General features: G+C 42.7%; 1 protein-coding gene across 1 annotated transcript in view; it reads right to left on the bottom strand.

Annotated features, from left to right (window-relative positions):
* Positions 1-364: 364 nt before the first annotated feature.
* Positions 365-17,118, bottom strand: part of GRHL1 (grainyhead like transcription factor 1) — a 37,783-nt gene continuing 21,029 nt past the window's right edge. The window contains exons 8-15 of the mRNA XM_026077005.1: positions 15,404-15,562; positions 9,514-9,601; positions 7,014-7,153; positions 5,572-5,609; positions 5,381-5,469; positions 3,533-3,618; positions 1,709-1,773; positions 365-479 (exon numbers count right to left, since the gene is read on the bottom strand). Of these exons, the coding sequence (XP_025932790.1) occupies positions 365-479; positions 1,709-1,773; positions 3,533-3,618; positions 5,381-5,469; positions 5,572-5,609; positions 7,014-7,153; positions 9,514-9,601; positions 15,404-15,562 (780 nt within the window). The remainder of the gene's footprint in view (positions 480-1,708; positions 1,774-3,532; positions 3,619-5,380; positions 5,470-5,571; positions 5,610-7,013; positions 7,154-9,513; positions 9,602-15,403; positions 15,563-17,118) is intronic.

The following is a 17,118-nucleotide window of genomic DNA, read 5'->3' as shown; positions in this document are numbered from 1 at the left end:
ATGTTATTAGCTGACAACAGGCTCAAACATGGATACGGAATAGATAAATAAGATATCACCACTCTAAAAGGCCACCATCCAGGGGTTTTCCCCCTCCTGTATTTACTAGTGTTTTATACGCGCTCTATTTAATTCCTGATCTTTGCTCTCTCATTTCAAGTGCAAATAAGGCCACGAGCATTACAGTGTTCCTTGGAAAGAACAGAAACAAATGTATTAAGCAAAAACACTGCTCTGATCCCCAGAAGAAGTCAACACCTGGCTATCTTCTGGAGAAGGTGATTAGTGTTTTACCCAACATACTRAATTATGGGAAAATGTTCACTTGAGACCTTCGTTCAAAATCCACAGAGGATCAATGATCTTAAATCTCAGTGAGAGTGAGCTTGTAAGATCCTCCAACTTCTTCAATCTGCAACTGGAAGGTATCTTCATTAGAATAGTGCTTCACAATGTTATCATCCATGTTGACCAGAATTCTAGAAAACAAAAATAAACCAAGAAAATACTAAAGTTCCAAATGTAAAAGTTTACAGAAGTACATTCAATCTCAGAGAACACTGACTTTCCGGAGGTAACTCAGGATCCCTGCTCACACATCTCTGACCCATTAGTTCCTAACAGATCTAGCTGATCTTATCCAAAGTAGCTATCAAGGCTTGCAGCTACTTTTATGATCTGATAGAAAGCATCAAGTCTAGCTCCTGGACCAGGGAGGGAGACTGAGCTCAGAACTGGCAGAAATCCTTTTGAAGCTGGAGGCACTCAGACAACCCTTGGAGCTCTGGTTTGTTTGACTGTTATAAATAATCAGCACAAATCCCTACAGAGTTTGCAGTGAAGCTGCTGATGCCCAGTCACTGCTTTTGCCAGAACAGTCAACACTTGTGTGTTTGTCTGCATATGCAATGTTCACATGGGTTCGCACCCCCCACCATCCCAAGACAAGCTCTCCTTATCTTAGTTAGAGGTTTAGTTAACACCAATTAAAAGCCTTTGCAGCTATTTGGCAATTCTGGCTTGCTAGTTCTGCTCTGAATGCACAGCTCTGCAAATTACATTCCAAAGCTGATTAAAGGACTTATTCCCCTGGCCAGAGGGGCTTCAGGGAAAGGGCTAAAAAAATGAAGTGAGTTCAGAGAACTGCCATGAAAATTAGTATGAGATTAAAAGGAAAACCAAAACCAGACATGTTCAGGAACTCAATCCATTTTCATTACCACAGAAAAGGTAACCAGGGGAGGATGGCCTCTGTGGGGAACAGGTATTTCCTAAGTAGAGTTCTTTCCRATTTATCAGACAAAAGAATAACCAGATCTAATAATTGTAGCCAAATGTAGACATAGTCAGTATAATCAACCATTGGAACAATTTAACAGAGGTTTTAACAGGGTTGAAGTAGGCGCCTTTAAACAAAGCTAACTCTTCCTCTCTCACAAGATCAACTCTGGTTCAAATAGCAATTAACTCAGAAGTCCTATGACCTGCATTTATACAGGGAGTCAGACTACTTATTTCTTTAGGACCTTTCCTGTCTTCTGCTCTATAAGTTACACTGGAACAGGATTAGTACATTTGTATACGCGTGTGTGCACACAATGACATTTGTGCATGTGGAGCATGCGGAGGGATTACAAAGCAGATTTGTCTTGAGGCTTGAAAAAAGGGGTTACATTCTCAGACAGTTGTTGTATAGGTACATACTCACCCTTTTTTACATTTTTTGAAGATTTTTCCTATTTTATCAAAAGGAACATCATACTTGTCAGATATCTAGAACAAAAGAAAGCATTTGTGAAACAAGGAGACTGCTGGCACTGTCTTTCACTATGTAAAGGAACAGTCAAAGGTCTGCAAATCAAAACTACTGCTCCACCCTAAGGCCAATACTAAATCCTGAACTATAACATGAGCACAGAGATGAGAACCCATCCTCTGTGGGGAGTTTGCCAACTTCAAGGCAAAAAAAAAAAAAAAAAAAAAAGTGTTCTAAACCTGGCCACTCACTTTTCATACTGCAAAATGGTCCTAAAAAGAAAAGAAGAAAACAAAAAACCCTACACTGATTCTCATTTTCTCTTGGTTCTCCATGCTCTTAGCTCATTGAAAACCATTTTTAAATTCAGTGTCAGAGAGATCATGTGCAAGCCAGTCATTACAGTGGCCAATACAGGAAAGAAAACAGCAAAGTAAAGAAAAGAACTCTGCTGGTAAACAGAAAAAGATCAGAAAGGYCTGCCTTGCCCAGCAGTCACCTCAGTGTGAAACCACAGCCACTACACGTGGCCCTTGACTGTACAAACCTCCATAATGTCATAAGGTCAGTGTCCTAGGTCTGATTTGCTTTGGCAAACTGCTCTGTCACACTGGCAACAAGCACCAAACCAATAGGCTGGTTCAGGATACAAAGGCACAGGGGGTTTCTCCAAACTACATTTGYGAGCTCTTGATTGCCTGCTTTAAGAAGTCAGAGTGAAACAATAAGCTGCAGCTTCACTTAAGGACCACAGGGAAAGGGAGGACTTCATGGCCTTCATTCCTTCCCCCCAGCAGCCCCCATCACAAGCCTTCCCGTGCTGACAAAGCCTTATGTCCCAGCACAAACAGAAACAGCTCGCAGCTGCTGGAGCTGTTCTCAGCAATTACACATCAATAAATTCTTCTTCTACCTCTTATTCCTCACCCAGGTTTTTTAGGAGAGCGTGATCAAAAAAACTTTGTAATCCAAAGCCCCACACCTAGGAGAATCTCAGGTTACAGAGCCATCTCTGGGTCCCAAAGCTATCAACAATACCCAGCTGTACGGCCCTAAAGCCTCTGTCCTCCGAGCCGACAGGCATTAGTCACAGAAAGAGACAGCCAGAAACGTCAGTTTTGAACTTGCGCCAAACATTACACCATTCCTCAGAGTTAAGTTCTGTATTTCCTTTGCAGTCTTGTAGCAGCAGGGGTAGTGGAAGGCTATTTTGGAAGTCAAGTAGCAGAGAATAATTTCACGCACGTGTGCACAGATACATAAAACCCTTCAAGTACACTGAGAAACTGGGACTTAAGAAGAGCTCTTCATAAAAGAGCTCTGCAAGTTAAGAAGGGAGAGGGGTGGGTACCCAAACAAGGCTTGGAAAGACCAGAATAAACCCATGTCACTGAAGCCATTCTGGAAAGCATTCCATCTTCTAATTAAAATATTATCTCTGACATGAGGGATGTTCAAAGTACGAGTCTGCTAACTGTTTTTGACATAACTAGGAAGAGACCAACAAAGCTTCGTCTGCAATTTAGCCAAAAAAAAACCCGCATGACAAGCAAGCCTAGAAGTCTATCTTTCCAGTATGGAAAGACATTCATTTTGGAGTAATTCAGGTATCCAGTACTCAAGCTTGATCCAAGCCTGGATTTTCAGGAAGCCTGAGAAACATCTTCCTATAAGCTCCTATGACTGCTTGGTKTATAAGGACTGAATAGCCAGGAATTACATAGTCACTGTTTCCCAAACCAGAGTCAAGGAATATAAAACAACCTTATTACTTACAGCTTCCATTAAACCTTTCAGAGACGGTGTCTTCAACATAAGTGCATCAAAGACTTCCTCTGACTCTTTTCGGACATATAGCAACACTGAAAAATAAATCAGAGAGAGGAATTTACTGCATAATGGCTCCTCAAAGATCAGCATACAATAGTGGCTAAGTACAGAGTAATATACATTAAAGATGTCACAGAAAACATGCATAGCTAAGCTAGCTCAAAACACACTTTTGCACATAGAAATACTGCATGTTCATGCATTGAACATCTTTATTTGCAGAACACTTTTGCATTTTTCTATATTTGTTATTTTCTCTATTATTTCATAAAAGGCTATATCTGAAGCACACAAGAAAGCAAAACACAGCGCTTTGAGCCTCTAGGGTCCACCATATGTCACAGGTCATCTGCCATAAGACTTTGCACAATAGAACAATCCAACAGATGCTATCACAGCGAGCAAAGCCAACCTGGCCACCTTCTCATTTCTTATCCTTTATTGGTATGCTCCCCCACTCCTCTTATGCTGTCCCATCTCTCTTCTTCCCCTTGTCATGTTTCAGTAATACTCATACCATCCCAGCTGACACACAACGCAGACTTAGTTTCCTGCTAGGAAGGGAACAAAAGAATAAGAAACCCAATCAGGTAAGCATCCCTAGCATTCTCAAGCTAGGCAAGAGTCACTGTACATAACCATCAGCCTTACTAACAACTGCATTAAGACTGAGGAATAAGTCAGAAGAGCAAGGAAGTTTGGATTTGAACAGCTTTGCTGTCCTTAATCCATCTAATGACTAGGTATTGCAACTTGGATTGTTTATGAGGGTTGATCAGCTACAACTTTGACACACCTGTGACATGAAACAATTATTGGGGTATCTAAGTCGAACAAGGTGAACTCAGGACAGTACAGCAACCTGATGAATCTCAGCTACTAGAGAAGGATTTGAGGGAGGACGACAGCACAAAGCCTCTCAGTTACAACACAGGTATGATGATACAGCAGCCAAAAGAGAGATAGTCCCATAGGTCTCATTTTACGGCTTGCTGCAGCAAGAGAAACCACAAGGTCTCATTTCCTTTTACAAAAACATGAAAAAACAACACACAACCCCAGAAAACCACCAACCCACAACCCTCTATCCTTCCTTATTGGTGTATCTAGATGCAGCCCATTAAGACTGGGCTTTCTAGTTCCAATTTTAGTCACAGGCACAAGTTTAATTCTTGGCTTGGCATTGTCCTTCCACGTGATTGTCACCAGGCAGGTAATCCTCTGCATAATCTCCAAAGGGACCTCATCTCCTTCCATGACACCATGGCAACATCCAATTTCATATCAAATTGCAAAGGCTGACAACACATTTAACAAACAAACAAGCCATTCAGTTTGGCTCTCAACTAGGAATAGCTCCTTTTCCAGCACCATGATAGATGCAATAGTTTTATACCTAGAACCAATTATTGGCATTAATCACTCGGAGTCCTACAGACTGCTTCCAAAGTACTTTGTACTGGATTAGGTGATTAATTTGCTCCCCCACTCTGCCAAGGAGACAGTGTAAAGAAAGAGACACAGAACAGGTAAGCAGTTTACCAAAGTTTAGAGACAATTAGTATCTGGGCTGGAAGAAAAACCCAAGAATTCTCACAAGACAAAAGATTTGTAGAATTTAACTACATCCTGATATACATGATCACTATTACTACTCAAAGCCAGGGGAAAAAAAAAAAAAAGCTAAACTATATTCCAAATTAAATGTAAATGACCCTTTTAAGTCTCACATCCATATCTCCATCATGATGGACCAACATTCCAACAATTCAGTCTTTGAATGAAAAAAAATACCTCTTTTTGGTTCTTCTATTCTGGCCATCTTATTTGGAGTAGTAATAAAATCCTCTTCACCAATGTAAGCCCCTCTCTTCAGGTTGGAGCTGTCATTATTAGGGCAAAAAGTTAGCAGCAGTATAGTTATGGGGACTTAGTCCTCTGACTGGAAGCAAGACTTCAGCAGCCTGAAGTAGTACAGCTCTTACCTTTCACCCTCCAATTCTTCTGAAGCAACAGGAAGGACCTTTTAAAACAAAGAGGAGATTTTCTTGACATAGGCAGGAAAGTGAATGCTGATGACCTAGGTAGAACCTCACGTGGTATTCAGTCCTCTAAAAACATTAAAGAGGGCTCTAAGTTCTACAGAACTAAGTCGCATAACGCAACTGGGGTAGCACAGTCCTGTCAGCAATACTCTTCGATCCCTCTAGGCCCTACCTGTTAATAGCAGCTTAGCAACAGCTTTGTTTGCTTTAAAGATTCACTGGCATAGAACAGCAGCATCAAGTTGTTGTTAAGGGAGAGGGAACCTCTGAACCCATGACAGGAGCTGCGAGGGACAGATGGATGGTCCACCCACCTGACTAAACCATAAGTCCATTAATACATGAGATGGTGGGGAAAAAGAGGCTGTGAGGTAGAGAGCCAGCCAGGATTATAGTGCTAGAAGTTAAGATGCTTCTACCCAAACAATAGCATCATCTTTGTTTTAATAAGCAGATGATACTTTTGCTTAGCATTGTGAAAATTTTATCCAGAACTGGAATTCATTTCCTCTTATTATCTTTCAGCCCTATATCAAATGATACTGCCTCGACCTTCCAAAAGCCAGTAGGCATCATCATTACCTCCTTCCAAAAACAGAATCTAAAAGGGTCCAAAATGCCAAAGATAGAAAGCCAGTTAGCTCTTGTATGTTCCTATACAGGCTGGTACAGAGTCCTCTGACAGAGTCAGTAGTAAAACCTCCATAGACTCTACTATGGAACATACTGTGGATTTTCTCCACTATGAAACATGTGGTAAAGTTTGCCTTGAAGATACAAAGCTTATTCTCAATCCCTGTTAGGAGATTAGGCAATGCCCTTAAAAAAACTAAGATTTATATTATATTAGAGCATGCCAGAACTCTAGACGCAGGAAAGTTCAAGATTTTGAAATTTGTTTGCACTCTGATTTTTTTTCTCCCTTTCAGTTTCTGTCAGCTGGGACTTTCCAGGAATGCTGAGGCAGCCAATTACACAACTGACACACTTGCCAGTTCCATAGTATGGCTTTTCACTGCAGCAGCAGGTTGGAGAGCCCAAGGTCTACATTAGTTCACCAGAAAACTAACAGATTTTACAAGAGGAAACCAGTCTGTAGCTAAATCAAATTCTGAACTGGAGATGCTTTGGAAAATCATTTCAGGTTCAGGGAAATGGGAGCTTACAGGAAAACAGTTTCTTCAGAAAGTGTCCCCCAGCTAACACCAGCCAGTGCCTTTAGGAGAAATGTCTGTCACTCATTTGAGACTTAGCCTGTAACTGTTTACAGCACCACTGCAGACAGTCTGGCATTTCATACTTATACATACACACAGCACCCTAGACTTTTTACAAATACATTCCATTGCCCTCCTCATCCCCACACCCACAGGTTTACATACGTGGGCACCACGCTGAAGATTTGCAAAGTGAACGTCAGGAATGAAAAGGACTGGCTGAGTGTCTAGATCCATGAAGGGCTTGAAGACGGTGATGTCCGTACGCTTGTGTGAGGGAAGCATTGGCACTTTGACATCAGAAACTGGCAGGGGGAGACCAAAGATTGGAATACAGAATAGCAAAGACATCGACAGGGATGTGGCTTTCCTACATCATTTAAAAGGCACGTAACACTGTTGAACAAGGATACACCATGGTCCAGGTCAGAGGGAGAAGCCCCTGTGGTAGAGGAGGAGTTTGAACCTGGGTCTTCCACCAGGTGAGGGCCTGGACCCTGAGTAAACAGCTTGTGTTAGAAATAAGCGGGAGTTTGCTCCCTCTCTTTAACTGGGCTGCTTGACCTTATTTAAATATTAAATTCGGCTGGAGAATTGTCTGACCACTCACCCCAATACAGAATCCCAGGTCTTCCATGTACCAAGTGAATTTTCCAAACAGAGGGTAAAAACAAGTCCCCATCTCCCCCCTCTTCTCCCTATCCTTTCTCTAAAAGGGTCTCTGAATTTTCCAAATGAGAAAGGCAGAAAGACAACAAACAAGGAGAAAAACTGCATCCCGCCTAGTTCCAGTTGGGAGTCTCACAACAGACAGTATCACAAAAGCATCATCACATTAAAGAAATGGTAGTAAATACTGCATTTCTTGTAAGATGCAACATTTAGAGTTACATTTCAATTCCACCTTTTCAAGTTTTAGGTTTTTGTTTGTCTCATCATTCATCCAAGTCACCCCAAGCTGCTGCTAGACCCCAGTTCATCCCCACTAGCCCCATGAGGATGAGCGCCGGCTCCCATGACATGCAGGCTGAAGTGACAGAATGCATGAAGCTGACAGACTTCACCCATAAATCCCCATCTGGGAGGGAGGCAAGGATGCCCAAACTGCAGCTCCTACAGACCACTGTCACACTTCAAATGCRCTCATGTCAAACTGATCCCAATTAAAGACCTCCATTAATTTCCACCAAGTGGAAACATTTAGATTTTGGGTTAAACCAACCGCAAACAAAACACTTCACTTCTAGTGTTCCCAGTGCAGCCAATTTTTCCTTGCAAAACTCTGATTTCACAAAGACCAATCGATCCCTGTAAAAATAATTTTGATTAAAAAAAAAAAAAACCCCACACACCCCAAAACCCACCAACTATTTCTACTACTAATCCACATGCACATGGTATTTTTGTTCCTGGAAGTGGGTTTAACAGCTTATGGCTTAAAACAATAAAAAATYCCCCCCCATGCAAGAGCTAAGCTGCATTGGACTGTACTTTCCAGGAAAACAAAGGTCACATCAGGCTAAGCCCAAGCCTAGGAAATTCACACTGGAAAGCAGCTTTTGTAAAACTGTAAGACTGGAAATCACTGTTGAAACTGTTTGCCCTTTTCAGGCATTACACAAAGTGCTGTGTGCAGTAATCTTTTGGGAGTCATTTGGGACTACTACGTTTGTGAAATGCTAACATTGTGCCAAACCCACCTTTTATGATGTATGGGGGCAGGGGGAGGGGGGACAGAAACCCAGCCCTTTCTGCAACTTTCCTTGAGCAAATTGGTTCCCTTATAGCATTATCTTCTTCTGAAGCTGCTCCAGCAGCTGGTACCTGCTGTGTCAGGAAAATCCTGCTCAGCAAGCTGTGAGGTGAATGCTTGCTGAACCAGTTGGACTGTTAATAGCACAGTTCTGACAAGCACACCAAGCAGAGCACGGGAGAGCACGCACCTGCCCCGTGCAAAGGAAGAACAGGGAGATGCACTTTCCTCTAAGCAACTCTGTTAATGAGTAACTAGTCATCAAAACACAGAATCTGTTGGAGTCAAAATACAAAAGCTTCATCCGCAGCAGCTACAGGAAAGATGCTTGAAACGAAGTAGCTCAACAGCCTTTATGACCTAAGAGTGCTGCAGCCTCCACATCACTTTGACACATCTAGAAACTATTTCTATTGAAATTATTTAATAAGGACCATTTTTCTCTAGAAGATTGAGCACAGGGCTGGGAGATGAGGGGCTCAGTCCAAAGTCTGCTGCAATCTTGCTGCACAGCTGTAATCACATTTTTAAATGAAGTTAAAACTAAAGTTTAGCATCAATCTGGAAACATTTGGAACAGTTCTAGTTCTTGCTGACACCCGAAGCTGGGGGGGCTTCAACAGTTCCCAAAAATCTCACCCTCACCATGTCACTTCAGCTGTTATAATACATACCCTAAATAAATAGGCAGCAGAACCCTGTTTTGGACAGAGAGAACTATGTAGAAGTGAATACTAAGTGACCCAGTATGTTGCAAAACACAATTTATGGCTCCATAAACAATGTCTTAAAGCAAAAATTATTCCATAGGGGGTAAAGATTGACTTATTTTTGAGAGAGCTACTGCACAGACTATTTGTAACTAAAATGAGATAAAACATTTAAAATACTCATAGAATAATTTCTACTTACAGGCATTCAGTTGAGAGCTGGGGTCACTGCACTTGCCTTTTCTTTTGCTTTGTTTTCGTTCTTCATCCCTGATCTTCCTCTCTGCTCCCTGCCAGATGAGATTAAGGGAGAAGGAGAGAGAAGGTCTTTTCAGTTTGTTTTTTGGCTGTACAGACAAGAACAGCGATCCTTCCAGAGCCACATTCATGGAAGTCAGCTCCACGGCACCTGAGCTTCATGTTAGCCAGAAAAGCCATTACTGAGATCTGTCCAGTGTTTTTTGAAGTCTTGTCATGTAACAAAATCCAGCAACCATTTCCAAGATGCAACCACTGCTTTTCTTTCAAGCCAGGCAGGGATACGACAACAAAAGATACCCACAGCTTTAACAACTGTCCACACACGGGATAAAACATATCTGAAGTGTTTAAGTGTTTAAAACAATAAAAACCTGCAAGTTCTCTCTAATTAGAAAGTTCACTAAACAATCATTAAATCTTGATCTGTAAAAATCAAGCCACACATGGACCACCTCYCCTCGTAAAGCTGCAAAATACTTACCTGCATGGTGCCGCTGGAGCCAGTGGAAGCTGTACTAACCTTCACAGATCTAAAGCTATAGACATTTAAAGTAAGTAAGTTTAAAGTAAGCATTACTTTTTCTCCTTTTATCAGTGCCAGGCTCCTGTGGAATCCACAAATACCTAACYGGGTTCTTGCCTACATAGTTCCCAATCCTCCAAACCAAACAGCAATGGGGAGAGAGACATATTTTCTGCAAGGCACAGGCAGTTAATTATGATGGAGGGGAAGAGGGAAGAATGTTTTGTGTCTGGGGCAATGGATGGTAATTCCATATGCTGGAATCACACTTGTTCCTCCAGTTCTGCACAGGCCTCCTGTGTGACTCTGGGTCACATTGCCAGCTGCATGAGGTGATAAGCCCATAGYAGATCCCTACTTTGCAACCTCCCCTACCAGCAAGGCTGCAACATCTCAGCCTGACAGCAGAAGGAGGTGGCAGAAAGGCCAAGTTTAGCTGCAGCCCTATGTTTTCTATCTTTCACATGGAAAGAAGAAAATTCTGCCACTCAAACATTGTGCTACAGAACATCACCATCTTGGTAGTGGAGAATATACAAAACACCAACACTACGCATTTCAGGAAAACCTCCTTGATCCTCCCACGCCACACAGTCAGTCTTGTTTTAAAGTCAACTTATTCCAGGTTACAGGGGCCTAGGGAAGAACATTTCAAATCTCACATGAAAAACAAAAGCCATGTTTTGATAATAGGCCTTTCTGCTACATCTAGCACAGTCAGCAGAGCCTAGCTTGTATCTGATCCTGGCTCTGTCAGCGAGTTCACAATTACAGAAAAAAATAAGCTAATAAAAGTTTTCACAACTTCATCATCTAGAGGATGGTCTACAGCCTGGAATGCAAGATTTCACATTCTTGTCAGTATGTTAAATGCCGCAGGTGATTTTGTTTTTTGTTTTTGTTTTTTTTCTCCCTCCACCCTCCCTCTCAAATCTCTGGTTCTGTAACAGATTCTTGGGCTGCAAAAGGGAAGCTGCAATCTGGAGAGCGCTGTCATTCCTCCCTCCCCCAGAGAAACCCAGCTTGATAAGCAGCAAGTACATGCAGAGATGGAGCAAAGCAGAGTCACAACAGCCAAAATGCACAGTCAGACCCAGGGTCTTCAGGGCACCGTGGGTTACCTGGCTTCATTACACACTGCCTAAGACAGACTTGCTCTGAAGATGGGAGAGCTGCTCTCAGGCCCTGCTTTACATTCACTTTGGCTACAGCTCTGGCACTCAGCCTGCAAACAACTGGGTGAGCAGTTGTGGTAGCCTTCCAGGTGGCCTGACTTGGAGGGCTCTTCTCAGCAAGCAGCTCACAGCATACCTGCAGCTGAGCCACCAGAAAGACTGCCAACAGGGCAGAATAGGAGAGCAGAGGCTTTTTGTCCTCCAGTGAAACAGCCGGACTGCCTGTCAGTGCGTTTGATGTCTCTACATTTGAGAAAACAGCCAGGGTGTTTAGCTGGCAGGGAAAAGTCACTGCAGGCAACTTCCACTCCTAATACTCTCCCATTCATGGAAACTAGGGCAAAGGGGCTTGAAGACGTGAGGGTGTCAGGGGACACCAAACCAAACAAGTCTCATTACAGCACAACACTATTGGAAGCAAGCTGAGCTCATGACCCACAGCGTGCAGGCTGCCCCAACACTGGTGGAGGCAGACGCTGAAAAAGCAATGCTTTTCACAGATCTGCAGGACTGCAGCCTTGAAGTCTTGTTTCTTCGCTGTTGGGTTCACTATGTAGGTCAGACAGGARAAGGACTGCTGTAAGGGAAGCTGCTCTTTACAGAAGCTTTAGCAACTTCTAGGATACATTTACTGGGCTGAGGAAAGCAGGACAGAGGGATTTCCCTCCTCTCTTCCCCTCATCCCACTGGGGCAGTGTAGCATGCATTTTGCATCATGCAACAGAAGAGTCTACATTATTACGCATCAACTGCTGTCTCCAGCCACCTCACAAGACTTCTCTCCTCCCCGTAACGCCTCACTCTCCTGTTCTGACCATTTCCGAATACCTCCCAACAGCACTGTCTATTGCTGTAAAAATAAAGACAGGTCCTAGAGGAGAGGCACTAGCTGTGACCCATGAAACCCTGTATTCAATCCTCTCCTCCCTGCATGGTGCTTAGCTGAAACACCGCTTATACTAGAGAAGGAGGTCTCTCCCTGGGACAGGTCAGCCCCTTCTCTGCATCTCCCGGGTACTGTCAGGCCAAACCTGGACCAAGCTTGTGCTGTAACTTGCCAGACAACACTATTACACTCAGATCTCTTCCCAGGCCTCAAAACCACCTACAATTAGAGGAGAGACAATCCTCCTGGGCACAGGTAGACCCACTTCTATACAGAGAGTGAAGGGGAGAGAGAAACACACAAAAATACTTAGGCTCAGGGGCAGCAGCCAACAACCAGAAACAAGCAGTAGCAGTTCCCCTTCCCCAACTTAACCCAAGCATGGGAAAACTCTTCCTTCACTCCATTCCTACGCAAAGGCCACCACATAACATTAACCAAACTGTCTGACCTTCTGTTAGATACTTATTGATTTGTGCATAAAAGCATAGCCTGTAGAAGATTGTCTTCCAGTGTCCGGGTTCAAAGGCAGTTCAAGCATGCAGTGTAGAGCCAGCCTTAATAGACAAAAGATTAGAACGGGTCTGCACAGAGCTGTTGGATTTAGGTGGCCACAGTATGAGCATTTTGTGCTGTTTTTTCAAAACAGACCTCCACAGCATATAGAGTTGGCTCCCTGTTAATAAAACAGGGATAAGCAGCACCTCTACAGAGAAGAGTGGCAACATGAGGACAAATATATTAAGGATTGCAATATGTGTGGATACTATAGTAACGATGGTCCTATAAGCATTCAAGATAAGCTGACTGATTATTTCAGATTCCAAGCCGGGCTGTTGCTGGAAAACGTCTGCTCTTTCTGAAATGCTAATACTCTTACACAAGTCTGAAGAGGAAAGCCACCATTAGGGTTTGTGGGTCAGTATCTGCAGTTGTAGGAACACAGGGCTGCTCACTGGAGCACTCCCCCAGTGCCAGACTGGGCATAGGGCATTTGCAAACAGAGCTTGATCCAACATGGTGACAAACAGCATTCAGCTTGTCAGCCTCTGTCCCTGGCCCCCACTGTCTGGTCCAGGCCGGATCTGAAAGGCCACAAACTTCCACACCATTTCTATAAAAACAATGGTGCAGAACCATCAGGCATCCACCTCATGTTGACTGCATGCTCACAGCATGCACAATAGGCAGATTAAATACACAAAAGTAATCTTCCCTTGCCCTCCCCTTCCAATTCAGGTCAAATTGGCAAAGTACCCTGGGGAATAGAGCAGGAAGAAAGGTAAAAATCCGAAAGGAAAATACGGGATACTGTGGCGTTACTGCTTCACTGAACTTGTTGAAACTTATGGTATAGATTCAAATAGTTTCCTTTAAGCTATGTACTGACTACACGTCTGCCCTTTTATTAACCAACTTGCCTTATTAGAAGTGGCACAAGCATGTTAGTAATTTTAGCACCATGTCAGAAATTGACTGGATAACTTATGAGTAAAAGACCCCCCCCCTTCCCCAAAGCAGGTCTACACTCACTAGTATTCTAATGAATAAAGTTTGATAACACATGCAAGACTCCAAGATAATCAAAGAGCTTTAGATGACACACACTGATCTCCAAGCTCACTTTAAGGGAGGGGAGTGGGGGGCAAGAGACCTACAAGACTTGGGCCTGAAGAACATCTGTGAGACCCAAGTCTTGTAAGCCTCTTTGTATTATAAAGAAAAGAAGAAGGAAAAGAAGGAAAAAAAAAAATCAAAACCCACCACACCACAGAAAGACTGGCAAGTCTTTAAGACTGGGCCTATCTACATGCAAGATGGGGGAGACACCATGACAGAAGAGCAACAGAGAAAGGACAGCAACTCGAGAAAAACATTCATAACACTCCAGTAAATTCCTGGTAGAATTCATCACAACAGGAGACTTCTCAGAAGACATGYGAAGGAAGATGACCAAGGAACTTTATACTGAAGACTACAGGCAGCTTCTCCCAGCCATGAAGGAAAGCAAAGAGACCTCTTTAAAAACATAAAGATGGACAATAAAACTTGGCAGAATGGGTCAATGGGATGCTAGAGCAGAGGCAAATTGGAGAGGGCTCCATTTTGGGATGTAAGCAGGGGCAGAGCAATGGCTTTGGGAGACTGACCTTTGCAGCAGTGTCCTGGGGGATGACACTGCAMAGTAGGCAACCAGTGCAAAGCTAGCACAGGAATCAAGAGGGAAGGTGATAAGTCTGGCTGAGAGCTGCAGCTGCATGGAGGAGTATTAGAGATCTCACTTGTGAAGAGTCCTTTTAACAAAGACAGTCTGGATGCAAAGACTGAGAAGCCCTAATCAAATATGATGCCAGCAAAACAGGAAGCCCACATGGTTCCCGGAGATCAAAAGAGGGACTGGGGAAGTTGGGGGCAGTGGTCATCCCAGCTTAGAAAGATCTTGGTTGTTCTGGAAATAGCAACACTGCACATTAATTGCTCTGGTCCTTCAAAAGTCTGCTCAGATGGGAACAGGTTACAAAGGCTGGAAAAATAAGTGTCCTTTCTTTGCAAACCTAGTTAGGCTTCTACAACTGCTTCCAGCTCAGCTCCTGCTGTGCTTCTTTCACAGCATCAGGTGATCAGTATCTCTGGAAAAGGTGTCTGTTCTCTAGGTGCTAAACAGAGCAAAGCAGTCAAATTACAGCACCCACCTAGCCTATAAATGGGCTTCATTATACTACTTCTGTGTCTCACAGGGGCACAATGAAAACAGTAACATATTCCTGTTTGCAAGATGTGCAAAGCTTTTTTCTTTTGAAAATGAACATTGTAAGAACACACAAAGAAATATGAAAGGAGCCACACAATGTAGCTTGGGCAAAAATGAAAGTCTCCATTTGTTCAAATCAATTGCACTGATTTATCCGTCTGCTGAAGACTAACTCTGTAGAGTCTTCTGGTGTCTGGAGCACCAACATTCACTGTCTTCCTCCACTGACTGACCTTTCTCCAAAGTCAATGTTGACACGGTGCTCAGAAACGTTTCTCAGTGCTCCAACGTTTTGAGAGCAGTAAATTTATCTGAGGTCATCTTAACATCTCCGAGTCAAACAGAAGGGGTTGAAATTTTTCCTTGCAAAGGCTGAACACACAGAGTTTTCAATGAGCCAAAACAGTAAGTGGCAGAATAAGAAAGGGGTAAAAGTCCTTTAAATTGGGGAACAACCTTTCCTAAAGTGTAATTGCAGACTGACCCCAACCTTACCTTGTCACAGAAGACTTTAATTTGGCAGTAGGCTCTGTGGACAGGTTTGTTACTTCTGTTATTGTAGCTGTAGGTGTCGATTTGAAGATTCAGGGGCAGACCTTTAACCCCCTTCTGAGAGGAAAAATCTGTGCTGAGGCAGTTCACAGAAATGAAGACCTGCAGAAGAGGAAACAGGTACCCATCAGCAGTGACGCACAAACACCTGGCAGGCCACTGAGCAGCAGACTACTCAGCGCTGGGATCTAAATGCTGGTCTGCATCACTATAAGTAGGACCTCCTGAGCTATCAGACAAAATCCACAAAAAGCAGCACTACATTCTTAATTCTTTATATAAACCAGTCATTAGAGGGAACAAAAAACACTTTGCCAGAGTGAATTTAAACAAACTGCCACACTTCACAAAGACCTCCACCCAGCTTTCCTAGATACTTCTGCCCAAGAGATCTCATTTGTCACGATCAAACATTCAGCAACAGAAATCCTCCTACACCCAGGCTTCACTGGCCGGTGTTTTACCATCTTGCTATGAACACAACCAGACTTAGAACAATTTACATTAATCTGGACAGAGGAAAACAAACTTAGCTCTGTGAGTGCAGCTTAAGCTTGAAACTACTCATCTGGTCTTTTAAAAATAATATTAACAACTATTATATAATATTAGACAAGTACTAACTTTAAACACAGGAACAAGTCCATTACTTCAGTGGAAGAGCTCCTGGACTTTACAGTTAAAAACATGAACATCAACTTGAATATTCCTCAGTAAAACCTACAATATCCTGTTGATGTTCAGAATAAAAGGGAGAAAGTAATATTTTCATTATTCTAATAAAAAATTGAATTATGGAAAAAATTAATTAAGAGTGATTTTCAGCATGTATAATTTCATTTTCGTAATTGCCTGAAAACCCAGAGAACGAGTTTTGCACTGCTTAAGAGGGAAGAAATTTTCTGATGTGGATATGAACAGCTAGACCAGAGTACTTTCTGTCCAGAACATGTACTTGCATTGTGTCAAGCTTTCTCCCGATGCAATGCACATTATAGGCATGTCTCAGAAGAAGCTGCAACAATTAATTACCAGGAATTTATGAGCTAAGCTCATCCCAAGACCTGCAATGGCTCCTCTCCTCTATGCCTCAAGAACAGAGGCTGGGAACTCATGCCTCAAAAAAGCGAAGCCTTGGGAGCCAGAAGTATCTTCTCAGAGATTTTGCAGGAATAATGTCCCATCACCTAATTGCTCACTTATTTTGCATTAAGCACCAGTTTGACAGTCACAGCAGTAAATCAGTGCCACCTTCTGGAACCCTTCTAGTATTACAGAGTCTCAAAGTAGATTTTGAAACGCTTACAGGTTTCATTTCGATTTGTGGTTTTGCCAAGCGCTTGTCATGGGCTTCTTTGCACAGGTTCTACAATGTCCTTTACACATTTTAACAAAAATGGGAAAATGGGAATTTAATAACATTCATCAGGTTAGTGATATAAGCTTTTCTTTTTCTTTTTTTTTTTCTTTCCATACAGTATTATAAAAAGCAAAAAGAAAAAAAAGAGTGTTGTAAGATAGGCACCTTCCCTCTGAATGTTCAAGATTCATATGCAACTTGCAACCCCTCTGCGCATCACATACACCAAGTTTGCATTCCCAGTGCAGCTACCCAAGTCGGGAGCTGGTGTACACAAACAACTTCTCGCAGACCTGAA

This window comes from Apteryx rowi, unplaced genomic scaffold (assembly GCF_003343035.1).
Source record: "Apteryx rowi isolate R43461 unplaced genomic scaffold, aptRow1 scaffold_445, whole genome shotgun sequence".
NCBI classification, from domain to species: domain Eukaryota; kingdom Metazoa; phylum Chordata; class Aves; order Apterygiformes; family Apterygidae; genus Apteryx; species Apteryx rowi.
The sequence above is the reverse complement of the archived record's forward strand: the minus strand, read 5'-3'. Positions and strand labels throughout refer to the sequence as shown.